The sequence below is a fragment of the Lathyrus oleraceus genome, chromosome 7 (assembly GCF_024323335.1).
Source record: "Lathyrus oleraceus cultivar Zhongwan6 chromosome 7, CAAS_Psat_ZW6_1.0, whole genome shotgun sequence".
Taxonomy (NCBI): Eukaryota; Viridiplantae; Streptophyta; class Magnoliopsida; order Fabales; family Fabaceae; genus Lathyrus; species Lathyrus oleraceus.
Window position 1 is genome coordinate 146,028,610 of NC_066585.1, and position 27,239 is coordinate 146,055,848.

At 36.4% G+C, this 27,239-nt stretch overlaps 1 protein-coding gene across 5 annotated transcripts; it reads left to right on the forward strand.

Moving 5' to 3' along the window:
• The first annotated feature begins 566 nt into the window (after positions 1–566).
• Positions 567–19,143, forward strand: LOC127106925 (pentatricopeptide repeat-containing protein At4g33170). 5 transcript variants are annotated; one of them, XM_051044217.1, is made up of 4 exons: positions 567–2,534; positions 2,737–2,827; positions 4,720–5,558; positions 18,843–19,143. In XM_051044217.1, the coding sequence occupies exon 1, from the start codon at positions 704–706 to the stop codon at positions 2,435–2,437; it is 1,734 nt and encodes a 577-aa protein (XP_050900174.1). In that variant the 5' UTR covers positions 567–703; the 3' UTR covers positions 2,438–2,534; positions 2,737–2,827; positions 4,720–5,558; positions 18,843–19,143. The 5 variants fall into 5 exon arrangements, with proteins under 5 accessions (XP_050900174.1, XP_050900173.1, XP_050900176.1 ...); XM_051044216.1 differs by lacking the exon at positions 18,843–19,143 and adding an exon at positions 15,446–15,835; XM_051044219.1 differs by lacking the exon at positions 18,843–19,143 and adding an exon at positions 11,691–11,862.
• The last annotated feature ends 8,096 nt before the right edge of the window (positions 19,144–27,239 follow it).

The following is a 27,239-nucleotide window of genomic DNA, read 5'->3' on the forward strand; positions in this document are numbered from 1 at the left end:
CTCAAACACCCGGGGTGAATCCTCAACGTGGGTTAGAGCCACGGGTTCGGGTAGCTAGGGGATGTGGGATCAGAGGTCGGTTAGGTGATCCCGGTCATCAACATTAGTCTTTTTTGTGTAAACGGGAATTAATACCAATATGAATTGGTCTGATTTCGACTTTATGTATCATATAAACTATTTTTGAAAAAAAATTATAAAACACACAGAGATGTTAATCCAATTGGCTCCTCCCTTTAACCTTTACACATGGGTGCCAATTGGATTGGCAGCACCATGTGCCATAACCAATCCAATTGGCGTCTCCTCTCTAAGTTTAAAAGGAGATGCCAATTAGATTGACGCCTCCTCTTAAAAGTGAGATAGATTGAGAATTTTTTTAAAGTCAAGATTATTTTGGATTTTTTTCTTTCAAAATCTGGGATATTTTAATAAAAAATGCCTAATAATGATGATGAGAAAAGTAAAGAATATATATATATATATAATATATATATATATATATATATATATATATATATATATATATATATATATAAAGTGTACTTTGAAACCATAGTTTGCCGAACAGTAGAAAAATTGTGTGCAAGGTTGACACAAGATCTCAACGCATGCATTTCACCGCTTGGGAAGTGCGAGTGCGAGGATCATAATTCATCATCTTCTTTAACTAGTTGTGAGCTAGTAACATTGTAAATCAGTGATGGCTTACTATGATAACCAAGGATCAACCCATTCGAGCTTCAGTCTCAACAACAACAGTTCCGATCCCCGTGCAACTCACGCTCGGGTCCTCAAATCCACCGTCACAGACATTGCAGTATTCAACAACCTCATAACGCAGTATTTCAAATCCAACCTCTCATCCTATGCTCTCTCCCTCTTCAACCGAATCCCCTCTCCTAACGTCGTCACATGGACCGCACTCATCACCGCACATTCCAACACTCTCCATTCCCTCCACCACTTCCTCTCCATGCTTCGCCATTCCACCCTCCCTAACCACCGCACCGTCGCCTCCCTTTTTGCCACCTGCGCCTCCCTCTACACCCTTTCGTTTGGCCTTTCTCTACACGCGCTCTCCCTCAAACTAGCACTCTCTCACCACCCTTTTCCCGCTTCATCTCTCCTCACTTTTTACTCCAAATGCCGACTTCCCAGTCACGCACTCAAAGTGTTCGACGAAACTCCCCACAGAGATAATGTATCTTACTCCGCTATCATTGTTGCTCTCGCTCAGAATTTTTGCTTTTCAGACGCTCTTTTTCACTTTGCTGACATGAGATGTCAGGGTTTTGATTCTACAGTACACAGCGTTTCTGGGGCTCTACGTGCTGCTGCTCAGCTTGCTGCACTGGAGCAGTGTAGGATTATTCATGCGCATGCTGTTGTTGCTGGCCTTGATTTGAATGTTGTGGTTGGCACTTCTCTTGTTCACGGGTATGGTAAGACGGGTCTTGTGAACGATGCAAGACAGGTTTTTGAGGATAATATATATTGTATGAATGTTGTGGGTTGGAATGCAATGTTGGCTGGTTATGCACAACAAGGAGATTGTCAATCTACTCTTGAGTTGTTTGATTCTATGAAAACATACGGATTTGTGCCTGATGAGTATAGTTTTTTGGCGATTCTAACGTCCCTATATAATGCTGGGATGTTTATGCAGATTGATGTGTGGTTGAATAGGATGAAAGTGGATTATGGTTTGGAACCAACTCTTGAGCATTATACATGTTTGGTGGGGGGAGTGGCCCGTGTTGGACAATTGGAGCGTGCAGAGAGGATAGCATCAACAATGCCTTTTGAGCCAGATGCCGCAGTTTGGCGAGCTTTGCTATCTGCTTGTGCATACCATGGTGCGGTTGATAAAGCTCGGGTTATGGCTAGGAAGGTATTGGAACTAGAGCCTCACGATGATTCTGCTTTTGTTATTGTTGCTAATATGTTATCGGCTGCTGGAAGGTGGGATGATGTTGCGGAGTTGAGGAAAATGATGAAAGATAGGAGGGTGAAGAAGATAGGAGGGAGGAGCTGGATTGAGGTGCAGGGGAAAGTTCATGTTTTTGTGGCAGGGGATTGGAAGCACGAGAGGTCAGTGGAGATTTATCACAAGTTGGAAGAGTTGATGGGGGATATTGAGAAGTTAGGATACGTTCCAGTTTGGGATGAGTTGTTGCATAATGTTGGGGAAGAAAAGAGCAAAGAAGCTCTTTGGTATCACAGCGAGAAGTTGGCGGTTGCATTTGGAGTATTGTGTGGATCTATACCACCTGGTAAGGCATTAAGGATTGTGAAGAATTTGAGGATTTGTAAAGATTGTCACGAGGCTTTTAAGTATATGACTAGAGTTTTAGATAGGGAAATTATTGTGAGGGATGTCAACAGATACCACAGATTTGTTAATGGTGATTGTACTTGTAGAGACATATGGTAATATATATTACTAATGAATAATGACAGTAAACATGTTTGAGGCCCATTTCCCATGACAAATGATGCTGGAGAAACAGAACTATTTTTATGTCACAATTGTAAGTCTTGTTTGTGTTGTTGTTTCTATCATTTGCTTTTTTTTGTTCACCTTTGACCAATTTTTAGTTAAAATAAATTAAAGATATATCATCACAATCACCTTTTCTAGTGATAGTCTTGTAAGTGAACAGTGAATTTGAAAACTTCAGTTTATAAATCTCTTGCAATTGCTAACAAGGAGGTGCATGGAATTATTTACAGGAGGTTCAAATAAGGAGCATAGGCGGCAGTGTGGCACTATGCCCAAACTACCCGAGGACTGATGGTCATACAACATTCTCAAACTGATAAGGTGACTGAGTAATTTAGTGCCTATCTTAATTATTACTTGTCCGATGCATGGTATAAAATGCTTGTTCTATTTCTTAATTGAATAATATCTTGAATTTGAGAGGGTGTTTGGAAAATCTTACTCAGAGTTATCTTATGACTTAAAACATTTTTGTAAATGGTTGGAAAAGTTTATCAAAATAGTTTGTGACATGCTTGTAAGCTATTTCAGTTTATTTTAGAAACAACTTTTACAAAGTTTGTGTGAAGTTACTCTCATTCTTTACTTTATTTTAAAAACAGTTTATACATAAATACTACCTACACAATAAGCTCTCATATAAAATAAGTGCTCAATTAAATTGTTAACCCAAATGTTTCCCCAAAAATACAGAAAAACAATGTAATAAAGCAGGTTCTTTGAACTTTGAAGTCACTTAAATATTTGAATTACTCTACCCAACCGTAGTCATGACAGGAGATATTTACTGCATGATTCTAGGCAAATATACCTATAATGTCAGGGATCCGAACTTAGGAATATCCACTTTTGGAGGAACTTTACCTAACCTCCAGTCTTGGTCTGAGGGTTAATGCCATAATTGTGTCTGTTAAGATATTTGGTCATAGATCCTATAACGGACGCCCTTGAGTATTTTAGTTATAGAGGTGACTTTATGCTTCTATTTAAATGTTATTTTGTAAAATAATGTAGGTCATGCTGTATCGGTGTACAATATTTGTAACTTTTTTGGTGCTTCTTTATAAGCATTTTTTTAAACATATTGAAATGACGGAATGAGAAACGTAAGTTTAATTCGGTGGTGGTTTTGCATCCGTTGATCCATTTCCAGACTTCATTTGGTCATGTTAGGCTTAAGGGACCATTACTGTTTCAACAGTCACAATTTATGTAATGTATAATTTATTCTCCAACACTTAACAAATTAAAGAGCCCAATTTTTAAGGAAGCTAGTCAAGGAACATGATTTGGTAGAATTATATAAACAAAATGTCCATCATAGTTTCATGGTTAATATTAAATGTTTTGATCATTAGTCTTTTAGTTACTTACTTGTTATCATAGTTTTTTAGTTTGTTGTGTTTCCTTTTCTGTTATCCAATTCCTTAGCAGCCTACTATACCAATTATAAAAGCCAATTGGTTTTATATTTCTTGTTCTCTTTTTCAATTCCTTATCTCATTATACTAACTATTATAAAAGGCAATTGATATTAATAAATAAACTCGAGTCATCATCTCTCTCTCTCTCTTTAATATGGTATATCAAAGAGCATTTATATCTTTAAGAGCTAACTCCATCTCTCTCTTTGATATGGTATGTCAGAGAGCATTTATATCTTTAACAACTAACTCCACCTAACAATTAACACATTATTATTGTACTCTCTCACTATCTCTTTCTGGGTATATAACAACATATATGATATTTTCTTGAGTTATAATGTTTATTGCATCTTTGACAGCTTTCAATTTGAAGATACAATAATTTGTTTAGTTTTCATCTTCTTTCAATTTGGTCTCAGCCATTTTCTTAGTAAATATATGTCTCTTCTCCGCCTTTATCTATTATTTGCTCCCCTCCGTTTTGATTGCACGTCTGTTTTCGCCAAACACTTAACTATTCTAAATGCAAATTTGGCAATTCGATTAGTGAATAATCACATGCCACTGCAGCGAACAACTTGCAGTTAGGTAAAAAATGATGAAATATTTATTATAGTAATATATAGTTTGATTTGTCAAATTTGTACAGTTGCGTGATATCAAATACTGGTCACACATCAATTTATATCTAATTTCAGTTATCAACTAAAAAAGTCCATCCTATATTATACCTTTTTTATTCTATTTTAATTTTAAATAACACCAGATTTCTTTCTTTTTTTCCAGTTCTCATCACTTGAAATACTGCATTAAGCGTGCATCAAATGCAGAGGGATATTCAGGGAGAGTGCAATGGATAAAGATTACATGTTGCTGTTAGTTCCATAGTTCCAAATGGGAACTACTTAGAACTTTTCAGGCGCATAGGTTGATTAGACTGCCAAAGTGAAATCATGCCTTCATCTGGCTGTTAGATTACATTCAAGGATGTGGAGTTTTCAACGCTTACCTCGTCAGGGGAGCAGGAAGGGAAATCCTTCTCTCATCTGTGATATAGTTGTTCAGTTTTCTTTCTTAAGAGACTTCATCATCGCCTTTATTCCCATTTCCCAAGCACATTAAATCACTCTCATCCATAGTGACCGCCAATACTCTATCTTTTATTGAAACATTACCACTTTGGCCCCATAATATGGAAATTTCAGAATGAGAAGATTCAACCAAAATGGCCCTATTCTGATTTAGGTTTGCTGTAATCACAGTTTGGTTATCATTTCCTACAATTAAGTTTCGAATACCACAATCCAGAGCAAAAAGGAATTCCACCCCAAATGCCCATAGCTTCCGCAACCTTAGCATCTATGTTGCCCTTCGAGCTTTTTGTTGTAATGGCTATGACAGATCCTTTATCATCTCTCATAATGAAAACCAAATCCCCTGGAAGCATTCATTTGAAATCGTTCCACCTGTGTCGTGCCTTGAAAATGAAGGAGGAAGGGGCTTCTAGCACGGAGGAGAAGATGGGTTCTACAAGCTACTAGAAAGAAAATTTGAATAAGAAAAGCCACTACTGTGATAGAATTCCCAAAGAACTGGGATAGCTTGCTTTGTAGTCTTCTCAACAGGTATGATAGTGTTTTCAAAGATGCTTTTATTTCTGGCAAGCCAAAATCTCATGTGATTGTAGCTAGAATTTTGCTTCTTTCCTTGACCTGTTAGAAATCATCTTAGATAACAAATCTAATAAATTTTTGTCTACCATTTTAGAGACCTTAAGCCGATAAAGAGACAATACCAATTTTGTTTGGTTAAAATGTAGTTCTTGAATGTGTGGTTTTGTTATGTTCCTTTGTCTTAGATCGTGTTAACACAGTCCTAAACGTAGTAGAAACTTAGCTTCGACCTATAGTGAAGGTAGAAGCGGGCTCTCGTCCTTGACAAAGCCTCTTCTTAAATTCACAAATACTTTTTTGATAGTAATTATTGATGAATTTTATTGCTAATATGAATGGCGTTAAATAGACTTACAGTAGAATAAGAATCCCTGATTAAATTAGGTCAATAACTACTTTTCCTTAAAATTACTATCATTTAAATTTAAATGATAACAATCCTAGTCAACAGGTAGATTATGTTTTAACCTAAATCTTATCCTAAAAATAATGAAATTTAAATTTAAACATTCTAAATACTAACTTATTAAAAATAAATAAAATAATAAATCCTAATTAGCATAATTAGAGGTCGATATCATTACTTCCCCTCTCGATATTGAGATTGTCCTCAAGCTCAAAATTTAGGATAAGTCTCACAAAATTGATCGAAAGGTTCCCATGTTTTATCGTCTGGAGTATATCCTTCCCACTGAATTAGCAATTCTCTAATTCCTCTATTTATTCTATTGCAAAAAGCTGCTTTGGGGATAGGTAATGCCTTGCCATGGAACACTTGGGGTATGTTCGCCTTCTGGTTTCGTGAGCACTACAGTTTGCGTTCAAATGCTCTAGCTATATTCATAGAAACTCTGAAATTTTGTTGTTGTTGAAGTTCAATGTCTATCCGCAATTCATTAATCATCCTAACACTAAATAAGTCCACTTGTTGTTTAGGCTTAAGATCATGGGTTCTAGTAGGCAATTACTGAAATTGACGTTGATAATCATCCACAAATCCAGTTTGCTTGAGGTTGGCGAGTTCTCGCAATGGATTATTGCTCATAGGTGGTCTGAACGGTATATGACAACTTTCTTTTAAACGTTTCCACCCCATTATGGGTTCTTCTTCTTCTTCTTCTTCCATTTGATCAAATCATAGTTGCGATTCTCCTATCAAATGAAACACAACAAATTCTACCTTGTCTCCTTCAACAATTCTTTGGTTTATAAAAAATCTGTCACATCGCCTCAGCCACCCTAATGGGTCCTCTGTCCCATTATAAGTGGGAATTCAATTTTAGAATAGCGCAAAATCATGCCTTCCCCCATTTGCGAGTTGTTTTTGTCTCTGAGAGCGTTATTGTTGTCACTATTATTTCTTCCATCTTCTAAGTTGTCTTTTCTTGAATAATTATTCGCTCCTTGAACTACGATGGATAGGTTAGCAATTTGCTCTTCTAGTGTAAGTTGCCTGGCTGTCATCTGCTCTTATAGAGGAGTCTGCCTTGTTGTCATGTGTGCGATGGATTCCTTCAGAGCTAATACTAAATTCGCGTCACCCATTGGCTATAAATACCAAATTGTTATGATCCTTTGTCTTGGGTCGTGTTAACACAGTCCTAGACGCGATAGAAGCTTTGCTTTGACCTATAGTGAAGGTAGAAGCGGGCTCGTCCTTGACAAAGCATCTTCTTAAATTCACAAATTCTTTTTTGATAATATGAGACTTTTTGCACGCATGCTTGCTACGACCCGTAGGTCGTGCTACGGGTGGCCGTAGCAGGCCACTGTCTCTGATGATTCTGTCCAGGCCTCCTACTACGGGCCGTAGCAGGCCATTGTCTTTTGTGAAATCTGGGCTTCTGTCCTAGACCTTCCACTACGACCCGTAGCAGGTGTTACGAGTGTCCGTAATGTGCCCCTGTTTGGATGAGTTATTTCATCTGATTCAGAACTCCATGCTATGGTCTGTAGTCGGTGCTACGGGTGGCCGTAGCAGGCCTATTGGAACATGGGAACATTTTTACAATTCTTTGCGCTTCTCCTTGGTTTCTACATCTGACAGTACTTGACTACCTGTTTGAACCTGAAACACAGAAAAGACACACAACCAAAGCGTAAAATGCGAAAAATTGAAATGACACTTAAAAATAATGAAACAGTTAAATTAAGTATCGATAAAAGAAATTGACTAAAAAGTGTCGGTGTAAGCCCTAAAGGCCAATACTTTTGGTACTTGTATCGAATTATTTATTAATAATAAAAGTTTTTTTTCTTTATTATGTTTGTTTAATAAAGTTCCTAGAATAGGTAGTCCGTTTAATGTATCAAGTGTGACTTAATCATGAGATCCCATTAAACATAAGGACATTATTCTTAAAGTATCCGTAGTCGAGCTTTGTTGTGAAGCGGGATAACATTAAAGTATTAAGACTATTATGTATATAGACTGATGATCACATCTCATGGATCATGGACAAGGAGTTATCAAGTCTTAAACGTAAGTATGAATATTAAGAGTAATATTTATACTGGATGTATCCGTTATGAGAATACCATATTGAATGTTATGCAAAGTGTCATAAGTTATTCTCATGGTGATAATGATGTATATCATCCTTTGACCTGAAACAACTATGGACCCTAGATGTAGAGTCGAGTGTCTTATTGCTGATCAAATATTATCCGTAACTGGATGATCATAAAGACAGTTGATGGGTACTCCACGAAACATGCTGATTGACATAAGTGACCTAGATGGAATTTGCCCTTTTTGCGTAACAGGATAAATGTCTACGGGCCCAATATTGAATTGGACAAGGATGACACAGTTTATGCCTTGTGTTCAATATAGACATAAGGGCAAAAGAGTAATTGTATATATAAGTATTATCACAAAAGGATTTGTCAGATCACATGACATTTTCGTGTCTTGGGTAGTAGTGATGTGTTGCTAGATACCGCTCTCTGTTTATTATGTTAAATACGTGATTTAATATAATTACCAATGTCGCGAGAACCTACAGGGTCACACACAAAAGGACCGATTGATGAGAGATAGAGTAAATAAGGAACACCGTAAAGTACGGTGTACTTAAGTGAATTGTAGAATATCGTAAGGTACGGCGCACTTAAGTAGAATACAAAATATGGTAAGGTACCATATGCTTAAGTGATTTTGGTATATCATAAGATATGGGCCAAATACACTTAAGTGAATTTTTTAGCTTACAACCCACACAAGTGATTCTATAAATATAACCCTTATGTAGAAGCATTTGTTCATATGAAATTTCGTTTCTCTCTCTCACACTCAAAGCCTTCATTCATAGCAGCTATCACTAAGATTGAAGGAATCCGTTCGTGTGGACTGAGTAGAGGCGCTGTCACCATTCAACGTTTGTGATCACTCCTTAGATCTGCATTAAAGGTTTCAATCGCCACAAGAGGTAACAATTCTATTACTGATCATGCTCATTCTTAAGGATCACTAAAGGAGAAATTTTAAATTTCGTTGTATTTTGGATCGCAATTCTCCTTCAGTGGTATCATAGCCACTTACGAAACCATGCATCTGATAACTGTTTATTTTCTGTATTATCTGTAATAATACAATTAAAAAACAGAATGAATCAAAGACTAAACGAGTAATTAAATTTGACATCATATGTGTACGATTTGGATGATTGATGTTGACTATGCTTCGGAATACGGGGTTAGTAAGGTGAAACAACGATACATCGATTGCCCATAGGTTACACAATTGAGATCGATCAAATTATATATATGATATAAGTAATTCTGATGCAAAATACGGTATATATGATATATTGTTTCTGTTTCGTTCATTCAAACACTTAATGGTTGTTTTCCTTTGAGCGATCAATGGTCATTTGCTTCTTGATCCGACATTAGTATGGTGAAGCAATGACGTGTTGATCAATCATACTGAATTAACGATCGAGGTGTGTTTGACGGTATGAAATTGCTGCATTAGGGTTCATGACGGTACAATGATTATGTTGTCAAAGAGTTATGCGATTAAGGTTGTGACTGCGCAAGAGTTGTGCTTTAAAGTATCAAGTGTTGATGCGAAAAACGACGTCGATTTCAAATGAATTGTTCATTAAAATTTTGCGTCGGGCAACGGAACCCCCGACTAACTCTACGTAGTGTGACCGGTCCCCGAAATTTAATTTGGTTTATTTAATTAACAAAATTTAAATTAATAATAATAATGTGTTTATTATTATTGTCTTGTGGTGATCGGTTATGACCTTAGTTTTCCTTTATTTTGTTTTGGAATTTTAAAATATGATATGCGTGTCGTGCCTATGTTTTAATCTCTTAATGTAACTTCTTTTCTCATCTCACTCCCTCGTATGTAAAATGAGTTTCTTTTATGTAATGTAATGGTATGAAGAAAGAGAAGAATACAATATCGAAGGAGGACAATCTTGAAGATTTTGCTTGGAGAAACTTAGATCGTTATTAGGTTAGCTTAGGTTCTCTCATTGGCTTGAGAGAACAATTGCGCTAGGGGCCATAACTGTTTCATTTTGTATGTATGTTGATGCATGTGAATGTATGTTGATGCATCTGAGAGATGATTTATATGATATATAAGCCGGTGAGATTAGAATAATTGCAAATTCCCTCAAATTAAATATTAAGTTTATGCTTTCTAAGTTTTAGCACTCATAAAGACTAGTATCGAATAATGTAGGTTTCGCCTACGCGAGGTGCATATTCTATATTAGTAAGCTGCGATTGGATAATTGTAATATCCAATTGTTAAAACAATGGGTCAAACTTAATTAAACAAATTATAATAAGATTATATATGTTTAGAAGCAAGATTTGGAAATGATCCATGTGATGGATTGAAATAAGGAGTTATTCACTCAACTAAAATATTCGAGAGTTGTATTAGATACAATTGGAAGAAGTTCCTATCTAAATAACTTAATTTTGTGTAATCCGCCTACGCGGACTTAAAACAAAGTGAAATGTGGATCCTGATCCACTAAAAAATCTTCCAACGGGATTTTCCGAATCAAATGGTGAGGGTCATTTGTTTTGAATAAAATAGTGGGAGCATATTTAATTAAATGTCTAATTAAATATGTTATCGATACTTATATTTTCATTTAGATTACCATGACAACAAACACCTCTAACAACATTTTTCGATCAATCCTTGATAAAGGAAAATTGTTTGGGATAAATTTTCTAGATTGACACCGAAATCTGAGGATTATCCTCAAACATGATAAAAAGCTACATGTCTTGGAGAAACCTGTTCCTGAAGAGGAACCTTTTAGTTCTGCACCTAAGGGAGAAAAAGATGCTTATAAGAAGCATGTCGATGATACCAATGAAACTGCTTGCCTCATGCTAGCCACCATGAACTCAGAGTTGCAAAAACAACATGAGAATATGACAGCGTTCGATATGATCGAACACCTTAATATGCTCTATCAAAAGTAACCAAGGCATGAAAGGTTTGAAGTTTCAAAAGTCCTTTTTCAAGGCAAGTTAGCTGAGGGAGTCCCTATAGGTCCCCATGTGCTCAAGATGATTGGATATGTGGAGAACCTTGAGAGGTTGGGCTTTCCCCTCGGAAAGGAACTTGTGACTGATATGATCTTGCAATCGTTGCCAAATAGATTCCGTCAATTTGTCCTTAATTTCTATATGAATGATATGAACAAATCTCTTTCTGAACTGCTAGCCATGTTAAGAATTGCTGAGCAGAATCTGAAGTCAAAAGGGAAGTCCATTTTGATGATCGGAAATGGAAAGAGACAGAACAAAAGATCCACCAAGCAAAGTGATAAAGGGAAAGGCAAGGAAGTTGTCAAACCCAAACCCATTGCTTCTGCTTTGAAGCCTAGTGGAGGCATAGCAAAGGAAGGCACCTGCTTCCATTGCGGTAAGACCAGACACTAGAAGAGAAACTGCTCAAAGTACCTGGAAGATAAGAAGAATGAAGTAGAGACTTTAACTTCATGTATTTTTGTTATTGAAATTAATTTATCTATTTCTGCATCATGGATATTAGATATTGGATGCGGTTCTCACATTTGTACCAATGTGTAGGGGCTAAAAAGGAGTAGAAATTTGGCAAAAGGTGAAGTTGACCTACGAGTTGACAATGGAGCAAAGGTTGTTGCTTTAGCTGTAGGAACTCATGTATTGACTTTACCTAGTGGTTTAATAATTTAGTTAGAGAACTATTATTATGTACCTGCAATTAGTAGGAATATTATTTTCGTTTCTTGTTTAGACAAGTTTGATTTTTCATTTATAATAAAGAACAATTGTTGCTCCATTTATTTGAATGATATATTCTATGCTACTACACAAATGAACAATGAACTATATGCACAAATGAACAATGAACTATATGTCCTTGATCTTGAAATGCCTATTTATAACATTAATACTAAAATGATGAAATCTAATGAGTTAAATCCAACTTACCTTTGACATTGTCGATTATGCCACATAAATGAGAAACGCATTTCCAAATTCCATAAAGATGGACTCTTGGACTCTTTTGATTATGAATCATATGAGACATGCAAATCTTGTTTAATTGGAAAGATGACAAAGTCTCAATTCACAGAAAAATGTGAAAGAGCTAATGATCTTTTGGCCCTCATACATACTGATGTATGTGGACCATTGAACATACTAGCCAGAGGAGGTTTTCAGTACTTCATCACATTTACTGATGATTTCAGTAGATATGGTTATGTGTATTTAATGAAACACAAATCATAGTCCTTTGAAAAGTTCAAGGAATTCAAGAATGAAGTAAAAAACGAAATAGGTAAGAATATTAAAACTCTTTGATCAGATCAAGGTGGTGAGTATTTAAGCCTAGAGTTTGATGACCATCTGAAAGAGTGTGGGATCATATCCCAAGTTATGCCTCCTGGAACACCCCAATGGAACAATGTATATGAGAGAAGAAATTGAACCTTGTTAGACATGGTCCGATCCATGATGAGTCACGCCGATCTTCCAAACTCCTTTTGGGGACATGCACTATTGACAGCAGCTTACACATTTAACCGTGTTCCATCCAAAAAGGTTGAGAAGACACCATATGAGATATGGAGTGGTAAGAAACCACATATGTCTTACATGAAGATTTGGGATTGCGAATTTTATGTGAAATGACAAATTTCAACTAAGCTTGAGCCCAAATCTGACAAATGCTTATTTGTGGGATATCCTAAAGAAACAAGAGGGTATTACTTCTACAATCCTTTTGAGGGCAAAATGTTTTTCGCTCGAACTGGAGTTTTCCTAGAAAAGGATTTTATTTCCAAAGGAATCAGTGGGAGGAAAGTAGAGTTTGAAGAAATTCAAGAATCACAAAGCATTGATGCACCTATGGAGGAATTAGAGCATGAAACACAAGTAGTTGTGGAAGAGCAACCTGCTCAAGTAGAACAAGACCAACGTATGTCAAGCAGGATACATCACCTACCTGAGAGATATGGATATCTCATAACTGATCAAGGTGATGTATTACTCATGGATCAAGATGATCCCGTGACCTACCAAGAGGCCATAACTGGTGCCGAGTATGAGAAGTGGCTAGAAGCCATGAAATCTGAAATGGATTCCATGTACACAAACCATGTTTGGACCTTGGTAAAGCCTCCTGTAGGAGTTAACCCTATAGGATGCAAGTGGGTCTTCAAAAAGAAGACTGACATGGATGGTAAGGTACATACCTATAAGGCAAGACTAGTTGCAAAAGGCTATAAACAAATTCATGGGGTTGACAATGATGAAACTTTTTCACTAGTTGCAATGCTTAAATCTGTTCGGATTTTACTTGCTATCGCTGCATATCGTGATTATGAAATATGGCAGATGGATGTCAAAACTGCTTTCCTTAATGGGAATCTTCTTGAGGATGTGTGCATGACACAACCTGAAGGATTTGACATAACAGAAGAAACCCAAAAGTTATGTAAGTTACAAAGATCAATATATGGATTGAAGCAAGCTTCCAGAAGCTGGAATCTTTGTTTTGATGAAACAGTAAAATAATATGGATTCATCAAGAATGAAGATGAGCCTTGTGTCTACAAGAAGGTTAGTGGGAACATGATCGTCTTCCTGGTATTATATGTAAATGACATATTACTCATTGGAAACGATGTCCCTACCCTACAATAAGTAAAGTCTTGGTTGGGGAAATACTTTTCTATGAAGGACCTAGGTGAAGCAACCTATATATTAGGAATCAGGATCTATAGAGATAGATCACAAAAACTGCTTGGCCTAAGTCAGAGTACATACATAGACAAAGTGCTGAGACGCTTTAATATGCATGATTTCAAGAAAAGATTCATACCTATGCAACATGGCACGTGTCTATCAAAAAAACAATCCCCTTCAACTAAAGAAGAAAGGGATCGCATGAATAAGATTCCATATGCATCTGTAATAGGATCTCTCATGTATGCCATGTTATGTACTCGACTAGATGTCTCGTATGCTTTAAGTGCAACGAGTAGGTACCAATCTGATCCCGATGATGCTCATTGGGTAGTTGTCAAGAATATCCTTAAGTATTTGAGAAGGACTAAGGACTCATTCTTGATATATGGAGGTCATGAAGAGCTTGCTGTAATTGGATACACCAACGCTAGCTTCCAGACAGATAAGGATGACTTTAGATCGCAATCTGGTTATGTGTTTTGCTTAAACGGTGGCGCTGTGAGTAGGAAAAAATCAAAGCAAGATACAGTTGTTGATTCTACAACCGAGGTCGAGTATATTGCTGCCTCAAGTGCAACAAAGAAAGCTGTTTGGATCAAAAAGTTCATTAGTGAACTTGGCATAGTTCCTAGCATTATGGATCCCGTTGATCTCTATTGTGATAACAATGGTGCTATCGCACAAGCTAAGGAGCCTAAATCTCACCAACGATCCAAACACATACTTAGGTGTTATCACCTTATCCGAGAGATAATAGATCGAGGAGATGTGAAAATATGCAGAGTACCTACACTTGACAATATTGCTGACCCACTGACAAAGCCTCTTGCGCAGCAGAAGCATGATGGCCATACTAGATCTATGGGCATTAGGGGTATGCCTGATTGGCTCTAGTGCTAGTGTTAGATTGTTGACATAAGCCTTAGAGGCCAATACTTTTGGTACTTGTATCGAATTATTTATTAATAATAAAAGGATTTTTCTTTATTATGTTTGTTTAATAAAGTCCATAGAATAGCTAGTTCGTTTAATGTAGCAAGTGTGACTTAATCATGAGATCCCATTAAACATAAGGACATTATTCCTAAAGTATCCGTAGTCGAGATTTGTTGTGAAGTGGGATAACATTAAAGTATTAAGACTATTATGTATATAGACTGATGATCACATCTCATGGATCATAGATGAGGAGTTATCAAGTCTTAAACATAAGTATGAATATTAAGAGTAATATTTATACTGGATTGATCCGCTATGAGAATACTATATAGAATGTTATGCAAAGTGTCATAAGTTATTCTCATGGTGATAATGGTATATACCACCCTTTGACCTGAAACCACTATGGACCCTAGATGTAGAGTCGAGTGCCTTATTGCTGATCAAACATTGTCCGTAACTGGATGACCATAAAGACAGTTGATGGGTACTCCACGAAGTATGCTAAGGGACATGAGTGACCTAGTGATCAGTGCATTTTGATGCACGTTCTTTCATGTTTGTACTCAAGCATTTCTTCGGTTTGCTTTGATTATTTTTATGTTTTAATGTGTTTTCATAATTTATGTTATTTTTGCACTTATTTAATTTTCGTATTTAATTTTCAGCATTAGCAACTTTCGCGAGAAAAATCATATCTTGAGCTAGGAGTATCGGATTGAGACGTGCTACCAGTCGATGGAAAGTTAAGAAAAAGATCTACAACTTTTGTTCAGAAGTCGAGAGCTGAATCAGACTGTAGCAGGGCCAGAAAAGTCGTTGAAGTTGCAGCATTAGTTTTAATTAAGTTTTGGGTCATTAGTTTTGGGTTTGGGTTATGTTTTCGATCCAGTTGGGTTGTAAACCAAATTCCTTGTTGTCCATATACCTAGCAGCCGCATAACATGGGGAAAAAACGAAAAAATCACTATTAACGAAATACTTGAAAGCTTTGGCAAGAATTCTCATGAAGAACTAATCGATCCAAACAATTTGCTGTATTCGGGTTCCGATACCTTGAGATTTTAGTAATTCTTATTCAAGTTTTTTATTCCTTTCAATATTAATATATGTATTTTGTTTGCTTAATCCGATTTACATATGCTATATTGATTTAATCCGATTGATTGTGTGATCCTAACTATAGTCACGATTTCGTTTGCTTAATTCGTTATCGAGTCCGTTTAATTCATGTTTGCTTAATTCATGAAACTTAATCCCGTTTGCTTAATTAGGATAATAGGAACATACAACTTATACTATCAATTGCGCTTGTCAGTTGATATTATAATCGAATAGGAATAGTTAATCTACGGTTGGAATTATGATAGTCGATGATAGGCAAAAACCGAATCAGTAAATTGTTGATATAGCTTATTTCAATAATCACTTATTTTAATCTTTTTTTCTAATTGAATCCTAAACCAACCAAAACCCCATTAATCGTTACTATCATTGGTTAATTCATTCAAGAATCCTTGTGAGAACGATAATTCGAGTCAATTTGTCGCTAACTACGTTTTGTCAAAAATACTCGTTTTTGATCCGCGCGCGACAGGGGATCAAGGAAAGAGAGATATTAGATGTTTTTAGAAAAGTTGCTGTAAATATTCCGCTTCTTGATGTAATTAAACAAGTTCCTAAGTATGCAAAGTTTCTGAAGGATTTGTGTACAAATAAGAGGAGGATTAAAGGAAGTGAGAGAGTTAACTTGGGAAGAAATATTTTTGCTTTTATTCAGCCAAAGCCTCCATCTGAAAAAGTTACAGGCGAGAAAAATGTTTCAGCCATCACTCAGCTCTTACCACAAAAGCAGAAGGATCCGGGAACTTTTACTGTCCCTTGTACCATCGGGGATAGTAAATTCGAGAATTGCATGCTTGATTTGGGAGCGGACATTAATGTTATGCCTACTTCTATTTATAATAACCTTAATCTTGGCCCTTTGCAGCATACATGTTTAATCATTCAATTGGCGAATAGGAGCAACGCTCGACCCGCCGGGGTAATTGAAGATGTCCTTGTCCAAGTTAACGATTTAATTTTTCCTGCAGATTTTTACATTCTGGACATGGAAGGAGAGGCTAAGACAAGCAGAGCTCCCATCATTTTAGGCAGACCGTTCATGAAAACGGCGAAGACAAAAATTGATGTTGGCGATGGAACCATGTCCATGGAATTTGGTGACATTGTCACAAAATTTAACATTTTCGATGCCATGAAACAACCCTTGGAAGAACATTCTGTTTTTCAAATAGATTTGATTTCTGAAATTGTTGATGATACTTGTAGTGATTTGTTTGCATCTGATTTTCCATCATTGTTTGGTTTTGATGATGTTTATTCTTGTGATATTTGTACTGAAACTAAAATTTGCTCTGTTTGTGCTGAAATTGAGGCTGCCTTGCAAGTTGATATTCTTACTGCAGATGAGGTTGCAAATAAAGTTGTTCATGTAGATAAAGCTCTTGACATCCCGACTGCCCCAAACACGCCTTCTATTGAGCAACCACCTTCCCTCGAGCTGAAGCAACTTCCTGAAAATATGAAATATGCTTATTTAGAGATGAATGAAAAACTACCGGCTATAATTTCTTCTAACCTTGATTTCGATCAAGAAAATAAGCTTTTGCAGGTTTTAAGGAAGCATAAAAAGGCATTTGGTTGGACATTGGCTGACATTCCAGATCAGATCACCTTCACGTGTCCATTTGACACTTTTACTTTTAGAAGATTCTTTGATCCTGGAATAAAAGGCGAAGATACTAATAAAAATTTCAAGTTCAATGGACATTACCCAAAGCTATTACATGACAGCCCCACTTTGGAAGAAGAAAATGTAGAATATATCTCTTTGCGAAAGGCTGCTTATGTGATCACCTATTCTCCTTGACTACTCGGGTGTGTTCTTTCCTCTCTCTTCTCTCTCTTATTTTATGTTTGTTTCTTTCATTGAGGACAATGCATATTTTAAGTGTAGGGGAGGGAATACTTTATTTTCTTTGTTTTTGTTCTTTGTTTTGTTTTGTTTTTGTTTTCTTTCTAAAAAAAAATAAAAAAAAATTGCATTTTTGTTGAAAGTTTTAGGCTATAGAATAATTTGAGATTAGTTTGCGGAGACTTGGGAAAAATTCACAAGATCGGTATTGTTTTAACACTGTAAGTCTCCTGCATATGGAAATTGATTCGAATTCTTATTATGTTTTAGCCCTAAATTCTCATTCTCTGACAGCTCTTGAGTAGTTTATTTCAGCAGTCAGCACCATCTCACACACACTCTACGCAGGGAAGCCGATGAATATAAGTGAGTGTTCCGAAAAAGAAAAAGAAAAGAGAAAAAATAAAGGAATGCACCTTGTAAGTTTGGTAACCCTCACCCGGTCACTTAACCCAACGGATGTAGAACCTTCAAAGAAAAAAAAATTGTCAGTTGGTTCAGCGGTTTCTGGTGCTGAACTTGGTAGGGCGGATTACAGTCCGATCCCCCGCAACTACAACTGAATAAGCAAAGGGTTATGCCACTTAAGTACCAGAACCCTGTGTAGAAAAGGATCAGAGTCACTAACCGGTCGCCTTGCTATGAGTGTGTGGAGATAACGGGCTTAATGTGATTGCGCCTGAATGAAAAAGAGCCAAAGAAGGATGAGTAAGTTAGGCTTTAATATAATAACATGATTCGAGTTGATTTGTGTATTCAGGAGGTTTATGTCTGCACAACGGTGGATTAGTGTTCTTACAATGTCCTTAGTGTGCAAGATTAGTACCCATCGAAGCAAACTTAACCGAAGATGACTTGTAGCCTAGAATGAGTAACCGTTGATGTGTCGTGTTTTGTTTTGTTTTTCATTTTGCTCGGAGTGTAAAAGTTCAAGTGTGGGGGAATTTGATCAGTGCATTTTGATGCACGTTCTTTCATGTTTGTACTCAAGCATTTCTTCGGTTTGCTTTGATTATTTTTATGTTTTAATGTGTTTTCATAATTTATGTTATATTTGCACTTATTTAATTTTCGTATTTAATTTTCAGCATTAGCAACTTTCGCGAGAAAAATCATATCTTGAGCTAGGAGTATCGGATTGAGACGTGCTACCAGTCGATGGAAAGATAAGAAAAAGATCTACAACTTTTGTTCAGAAGTCGAGAGCTGAATCAGACTGTAGCAGGGCCAGAAAAGTCGTTGAAGTTGCAGCATTAGTTTTAATTAAGTTTTGGGTAATTAGTTTTGGGTTTGGGTTATGTTTTCGATCCAGTTGGGTTGTAAACCAAATTCCTTGTTGTCCATATACCTAGCAGCCGCATAACATGGGGAAAAAAACGAAAAAATCACTATTCACGAAATACTTGAAAGCTTTGGCAAGAATTCTCATGAAGAACTAATCGATCCAAACAATTTGCTGTATTCGGGTTCCGATACCTTGAGATTTTAGTAATTCTTATTCAAGTTTTTTATTCCTTTCAATATTAATATATGTATTTTGTTTGCTTAATCCGACTTACATATGCTATATTGATTTAATCCGATTGATTGTGTGATCCTAACTATAGTCACGATTTCGTTTGCTTAATTCGTTATCGAGTCCGTTTAATTCATGTTTGCTTAATTCATGAAACTTAATCCCGTTTGCTTAATTCGGATAATAGGAACATACAACTTATACTATCAATTGCGCTTGTCAGTTGATATTATAATCGAATAGGAATAGTTAATCTACGGTTGGAATTATGATAGTCGATGATAGGCAAAAACCGAATCAGTAAATTGTTGCTATAGCTTATTTCAATAATCACTTATTTTAATCTTTTTTTTAATTGAATCCTAAACCAACCAAAACCCCATTAATCGTTACTATCATTGGTTAATTCATTCAAGAATCCTTGTGAGAACGATAATCCGAGTCAATTTGTCGCTAACTACGTTTTGTCAAAAATACTCGTTTTTGATCCGCGCGCGACAGGGGATCACCTAGATGGAATTTGCCCATCCTGCGTAACAGGATAAATGTCTACAGACCCAATATTGAACTGGACAAGGATCACACAGTCTATGCCTTGTGTTTAATATAGACATAAGGTCAAAAGGGTAATGGTACACATAAGTATTATCACAAAAGGATTTGTCATATCACCTTTTATTATCATTTCTTGGGTAGCAGTGATGTGTTGCTAGATACCGCTCACTGTTTATTATGTTAAATACGTGATTTAATATAATTATCTATGTCGCGAGAATCTACAGGGTCACACACAAAAGGAAGGATTGATGAGAGATAGAGTAACTAAGGAACACCGTAAGGTACGGTGCACTTAAGTGAATTGTAGAACATCGTAAGGTACGATGCACTTAAGTAGAATACAAAATATGGTAAGGTATCACGTGCTTAAGTGATTTTGGTATATCATAAGATAACACTTAAGTGGGCTTTTTAGCTTATAGCCCACACAAGTGGTTCTATAAATAGAACCCTTGTGTAGAAGCATTTATTCATATGAAATTTCGTTTCTCTCTCTCTCTCTCTCTCTCTCTCTCACTCAAAGCCTTCATTCGTAGCAGCTAGCACTGAGATTGAAGGAATTCGTTTGTGTGGACTGAGTAGAGGCGTTGTCACCATTCAACGTTCGTGATCACTCCTTAGATTTGCATCAAAGGTTTCAATCGCCACAAGAGGTAACGATTCTATCACTGATCATGCCCATTCGTAAGGATCACTAAAGGAGAAATTTTAAATTTCGCTGGTTTTTGGATTGCAATTCTCCTTCTAAAAGACCACCAACTAAGAACAAAGTCTTATAGTTTACCTGGATTTTTGTCGAATAAGTGACATAACATATAACATAAATGGTGACTGATCACAATCCCAAACTTATCTCATTGCTTGTCCTCAAGCAATTTTCAAGACAAAATTGAACATCATGCCACCCCCCAAAATAGTTGAAGATTCAACTTTTACCACAATACTACTGAGATTTTTCACAACTTGCTCATTCTTCTTCTTTCAGGGTCCCCTACTTTCCGCATTTATTTGTTTCGCCACACTTCCACATAGAAGTACTACTTAACTTGTTAACTTGTTTCACACGCTCACCCAAACTCTCGGGGATAAAGTATTTGCAGTCACAATTTTAGAGTAAGCAATACTGACTCATAAGCTTGAATGAATTCTCCTTTCATCTCACATGCACACTACACACACTTTCGAGGTCTTCAGCTTATAACAGGGCCTAGTTTAAGGTGGGATATGAAAGGAATATAAACGATTTTTGGGTTCAGAGTCGATGTTATTATTCTTTTAATTGTGTTTATTCTAAAATACCATTGACATTTTCTTTTTTTTCCAGCTCAGTTACTCAGTTCTTTTTGTTTTTGATTTTGTATCCAACTGAGTCTTTTCATTTGGTGAGTGCTTTTCTTTGTTCCACCAGACTCTCTTTTCCTTTCTTTTTTTTTAATAAATTTTTCGATCATCGTTTTTCTTATATTTTATTGCACTCACCTTATTCAGCTTCTTAAGAGGCTACCCCAAACTTAAAATGAAACACAACTTAAAGAACACAACAATTTCTCTGAACAAGATATGGAAGTGTTTGAGCCAAAGGTTAAATTAATGTGGTGATATATACAAACAAAGGGATACAAACTTAAATTGGGTGAACAAAGGATAATAATTAATATGGTTGGCTTTAAAGGTTCAGAGTTAAAAGAAACAACTTGCCTTAGTGTGTGTAATAATGTCGTGATATTCGAAGAGAACTTATGCAAACTCTGAGTGATAGAGACATACCTGAATTATCTCTCATGATGAATCTCTGTTTGGTCTTTTTTATTCTCACCATGTTGGGTAAAGCTAACAAAATCCATAATACCTCTACTGTGATGCAACTTCCCTCTTAATTTGGGATGTACAGGGTTCCTCTGTTGGTCGAGCTCAAGAAAGTTGCATCTGATCATCTTCAGCAGTATCAACATTTTCAGGGGCAATTCCCCGACAATAATCAAGCATCTATTATTACTAACATTCGTCACTTATTTAAGCATTGAAATCCAACAACTGTATTACTTGAAACACTTAATCAAAAGACAAGGAATGAAAACAACCAAAATAGTAAAAAGACAATAGTAAAAAGAAAATAATAAACCTCCCCCAAACCTGAACTAAACATTGGCCTCAATGTTTTAGAACACGAGAGAGAGATGGGTGACTCAGAGTGCCCTTATTGAGGAGGTGGAGGGAAATACAACATCAATTGCTGCATCGTGATATCCTCCAACTCCTTGCCGAATCTGCTCAACTCCTTGTCATTTTTGCTCGACTCTCAAGTCTCCGAGCTCAGCTTGCATCCACATCCACTGGTCATGATCCATAGAGAATGACCCGGTACCTTGTTGGGTTGACTCTTGACTTGGAGGTACAAACTGTGGCTGGAAAGTGGCATTTTCCTCCATAGTGTCACTTGCAACAAAATCATCCATATTGTGGCCGTCCTCTTCTTGGGGGACGACACTCGCATATAACAAGTTAGAACGATCAATAATACTTACTCTGCAAGGGGCAGGTAGTTCAAGAACAAACCGGCCACGACTCATTAGTGAGTAACTGTTATTCGTAACAACAATCAGCCATTGGTGAATGAGGGATTCCATATCAATTTTTGCTTTACCTGGAACAGAAGTGTCAGAGGACAAATTGAGGCCATATCCGAGATGTTCTGCAATTTGGGTAATCATACCCCCACGGAAATGCCCCTGGTGGGTGCACGAGCAACTGTTCCCAAATAATTAGTTGCGAATGCAGCAATATTAATTATCTCATTATTTGCCATCACATGTAGAAAAAATAATTCCCTTGAGTGGCCACCCCGATATTATCGCCCCGGCCAAAAAGAGTGTATGCAAGGCTCTTCTGGGCGTACTAGAAGCATGGGTTTTGAATCACCGACACCTTGGTGATTGCGGAATCGTACCTTGGACTACCTGTAATTTCAAACAAAAAATGTTTCACCGGAAAGTCATTCGGAACATCTCCGGGCCTGTAAATGGGCAGTTTTAGGATGTTTTCGAGTTCCTCAACAGATAATTCATGATTCTCATTAAAAAGGTGAAATTTGAGGGTACCAAGCCATTTTCAGACCATTTTCTCTACAACTGAAAATCAAGAGTGCTCAGAAAAATTCAAGAGTAATGCGCTCAAAAGTTGGCGCTTCAAAATGCATAAACTCTAATAATCCTATCACATGAAACATTCTATCAACCTCGGATTTCAAACCTAAATTAGTTAGGGTTCGTTCACATATATACCTTTTACGCCTTGCGAGCACCGAATATCTTTTTGCTTGACCCCCGTCCTCAAAGACAATGTTGTGTAGGTTAAATGTGCGGGTACTGCGCTTCCTTGTTCTTGACGATTCTGCTACAGTAGAATGCCATCATCGCCATCTTTTATTTACATAATATTTATTATCATCCAAAATTCAATTTAATTTAAATGCAAATTCAAAACAAAATAAATAATCATTTTGAACCAAACTCGATTCTATTCATCTCATGATCAATTGCTAACTTTTGAGTCTAATTCAAGAATGTTACTACAAGCTCACAATTTCACCTCTAATTCAAATTGAAATAACCAAAACAAATTAACCAAATTGAAATGAATAAACTAAATTTTCATTGAATTTGGTTTTGATTACAAAATTGGTACATAAAAAGAGAATAAAAAATTACATTTGCACATGGTGCAACAAACCAATACACGATTCACTCCTACTCCCCACAAAATCAGGGAGCAAATTCTCCAAATCGTCACACAAACAACTCATAATTCTCTCATTCTTATCCTAAACTAAATCCTCACATAAACAACTCATCATCTCACACGGATTCAACAAATATCTCACTCAAAATATCTTGATTCACAAACTTGAATCAAGCCTCGTACACTTACACCTAAACCTAATTCAATGACTATAAAACCTAATCTAAACCACACTACTCAACAACCATAAATTGAACCTGAAAATTCAGAGCCACATTTTCCTTCAAAGCTCCAAATTCGCAGCAATCTTCAAAACCTTTCGACTAAAGCTCATCTCCTATAAGCCATTAGAGCTTCACATTGAAGCTCTAATAAGGCTGGGCTCAGCATTCGTCCCTATCCATCACAACATCTCAATATCAACGCAACAGAAGAAGAAAGGAGAGAGACATTCAGAAGCAGAGGGCAATAAAAGACAAAAAGCAAAAAGAAAAAAGCAGAGAGGAGCACGAGCATACATTGGTCTTCACATCCGGGAATGACTGGATTGGTAGCCATTTTACCCTTTTTTTCGTGCTTGAATTGTGTTGAATCATGTAATACATGCTTGAAAATATGTAGAATCGAACACTTGATTGCTAAATTTTGAGATTTTGGGGTTTAGGGTTTTGGTTCCGATCACTTGATTTGCTACGTTTTTGTGTTAATCTTGAAAATTTAAGGGAAAATTCATGCTTAGGAGATTTTTTACTTAGGGTTTATGTTGAGAAGTTTCAGATTTAAGTGGGTTTTGGGAAGTCTGGGTTGAACCCTCGAGAACATTTTTCATGTTGTATGTTCTTGAATATATATATATATATATATATATATATATATATATATATATATATAAGTCTTCCACAATCTACGGTATAGATGATTAAGTCTTAGAAATTTTCATGTCCAAGGTAAATAGTATTTTTTCCATTTTCTAATTGGTGGAAGCATGTATCATATTCACATATAAGACACACTTTATGTCCCTTGACGTTGTACCCATAAAAATAATCGTATGTATAAAAGTAATTGATTGTGCAAAATAACATGACACGCAACTTAAAGTTATCACTTGTATACACATCACCAACATCAATGCCTTCCTCCCACAAAAGTCTTAAATCTTAAATTAATGGCGTTAAATAGACATTTATGACGTTCTCTGGTTGTTTTGGACCCAAAATCGTCATTAATAACATCATCTATTTGCGCTTCATGCACAACCACAAAGTTAGGTTGTAAATCAATAATAGAACAAATCATGAAGTATGGTTAATATTCATATTATCAAACGAGTTCATTCTATCAGTTGAAAGTCAAAGCCTAAGATTCCTTGGCCCAAGAGAAAAATCTTGGAACAACGAATCAATTTTCTTCCATTACAATTAATCAACTACATGAAAAAAAAATTCATCACATATTATTCTATCTACATTCCATATAGTATTCTTTGTGTCATTTATATTAGCAAACAGTCTCTTTAACCTTTAAATTATCGGTAGGTACTGTAGCGGTGTATTCGTCACTATATGATCTATTGATTAAATCATAAGCAAAGTATACAATAAACATAGAGTCGCCACCGCACTTTTATTTATCCAAAGGATTGGCTAAAAAGCGAACAAAAGCCTAAGAAGTTTTACACGTAGAAAACCAATGAAAAGATCAGAGATCGGGTAAGGGGTAAATTACGCAATGGGAAGGTGTTAGGCACCCATCACGTCCTAGGTACTCCTAGGGAACCTTTTTCACAATTGTTGTATAAGAAAAATATTTATTTGTTTTTGACATATTGTGCAAACATGAATGGGATGATGAGAAAAGAATGTACATGTTAATTATTTTTGTGTTCGAACGGATGAACCCGTTGCCTACGTACCTTCCATCAAAGGTAAGGATCAAAACGCCGTAGTTCGGCTAAAAACTTCCAAAAGTTAGTGGATTCAATTTTAAAACACAAGCTCAAAGGTCTTACGTTACCCACGGGAGAAAACTCAACCTTAAGAAACAACAAGTCCACCATGTGAGAAAAGCTTCGACTTGCTAGAGAGGGGTTAACCCTATAATAAGCAAGGAAGACTTACAATTCAATCAACTAAGGACAAAATAGGTGAGATTAATATCAACCAACTAGGGTAAATCAAACCTATAGCTAATGTATGAAAACTTAACAAACATGGACGAAGTCACAAAATCATTTGAATGGGTGAGGTTATTTGATTTGGATTATTTACAAAAAGTCAAAGTATGATTAAAGTCAATTCAAAATAGAGTATTTACAAAAAAATGAAGTTTGGAAAATCATGGACTTAAGGTCCAAGTTTCTAATTTGAAAAGAAGGTGAGAATGTTTGCACAACATGTATATACAAGTTTGAAAAGTCAACAATGTGAAAAGGATTTGAAACAAAAGGGTATGGATGATGGAGTGTAAAACTTCCTAGGGGTCCACCTCTTGAAATCATATAGAAGATGATTCAAGTGTGTCCTTCGGAATAAAGGACAAAGCAAGTTAGTAAAATAAAAGATACGGTGATACCGGATGCCAACAATGGTCTTACTCCAATCTCACACAAAGGCGGATACCGGATACCAATAAATGGATTTACACCAATCTCCTAAAATAAAGCAATGATACCGGATGCCAATAAATGGTCTTACTCCAATCTCATAAAGGTAACACAAAAACAAAACATGGAAGTCAACTGCCAATCTATCTGGACTTAGGTTAACCTCCACATATGATCATAGGAAGACAAATGCCAAAATACATGGACTTACAATGAATCCTCACATACAACAACAAGCTCAATCAAAGAGCAAAGAGGATATGAGTGACCAATGAAGTGGTCTTACACTCTATCCCTTCCATGTCATAGGAACAAAAGCCAACCAATATGGACTTACAATTGTCCTCAATGGGAAAACATCAATGTCACAAGGACAAAAGAAATGATCATGCACTAATGGCAAACAAAGATGATAAATGCACAATGGCAATCAATGATAGTAAATGCACAATGGCAAATCAAGTAATCATGTATAAATGAATCAAGTAATCAATCACATAAATTCAAGTAGCACACACTATAACCATTCAATGAGGCTCAAGCAAAAGGGTGAGGCATTAAAGCCAACTGTAATAGGGTTCAAGTTGCTCTTAACCTTGCCATTGAGGGGCTAAGGTGAAGCAGATGAAAGGATATGAGGGGTGTGCCTCATCACTCTTATCTCTGGTCAGAGGGAGTATTGAATATCAGAAGGTGTGGGAGTTCAGAAAGATGGAACTCTCTCCACGAATTAGACTCGATAGATCTTGGGTTTGGATCTCAATGCTACAACCATGTAATGGGAGCAAGGAGAAGACTCACAGAATAGTGGGAGATAGGCTACATATCTCTTATATCCACCAATTGCCTCAAATGAGGACTTTTCCTGCTTGGGACAAACATAAACAATCACAAACATTGCCTCTTAAGGAGGACTTCAGACAGTTGCCTGGCTAAATAACAAGCCAGGTCTTCCAGACTACATGAAGAAGAAGGTGCTATACCTCAATGCAAATGCTATACAAGCAAAGCAATGCAAGTTCTTAAGAGAACTGAGCAACTAAGGGTACCTGAAATCAATCAAATATA

What these genes read in the sequence shown, in the direction of transcription:
- LOC127106925 (XM_051044217.1), top strand. Translation starts at nt 704, where the DNA reads ATGGCTTACTATGATAACCAAGGATCAACCCATTCGAGCTTCAGTCTC.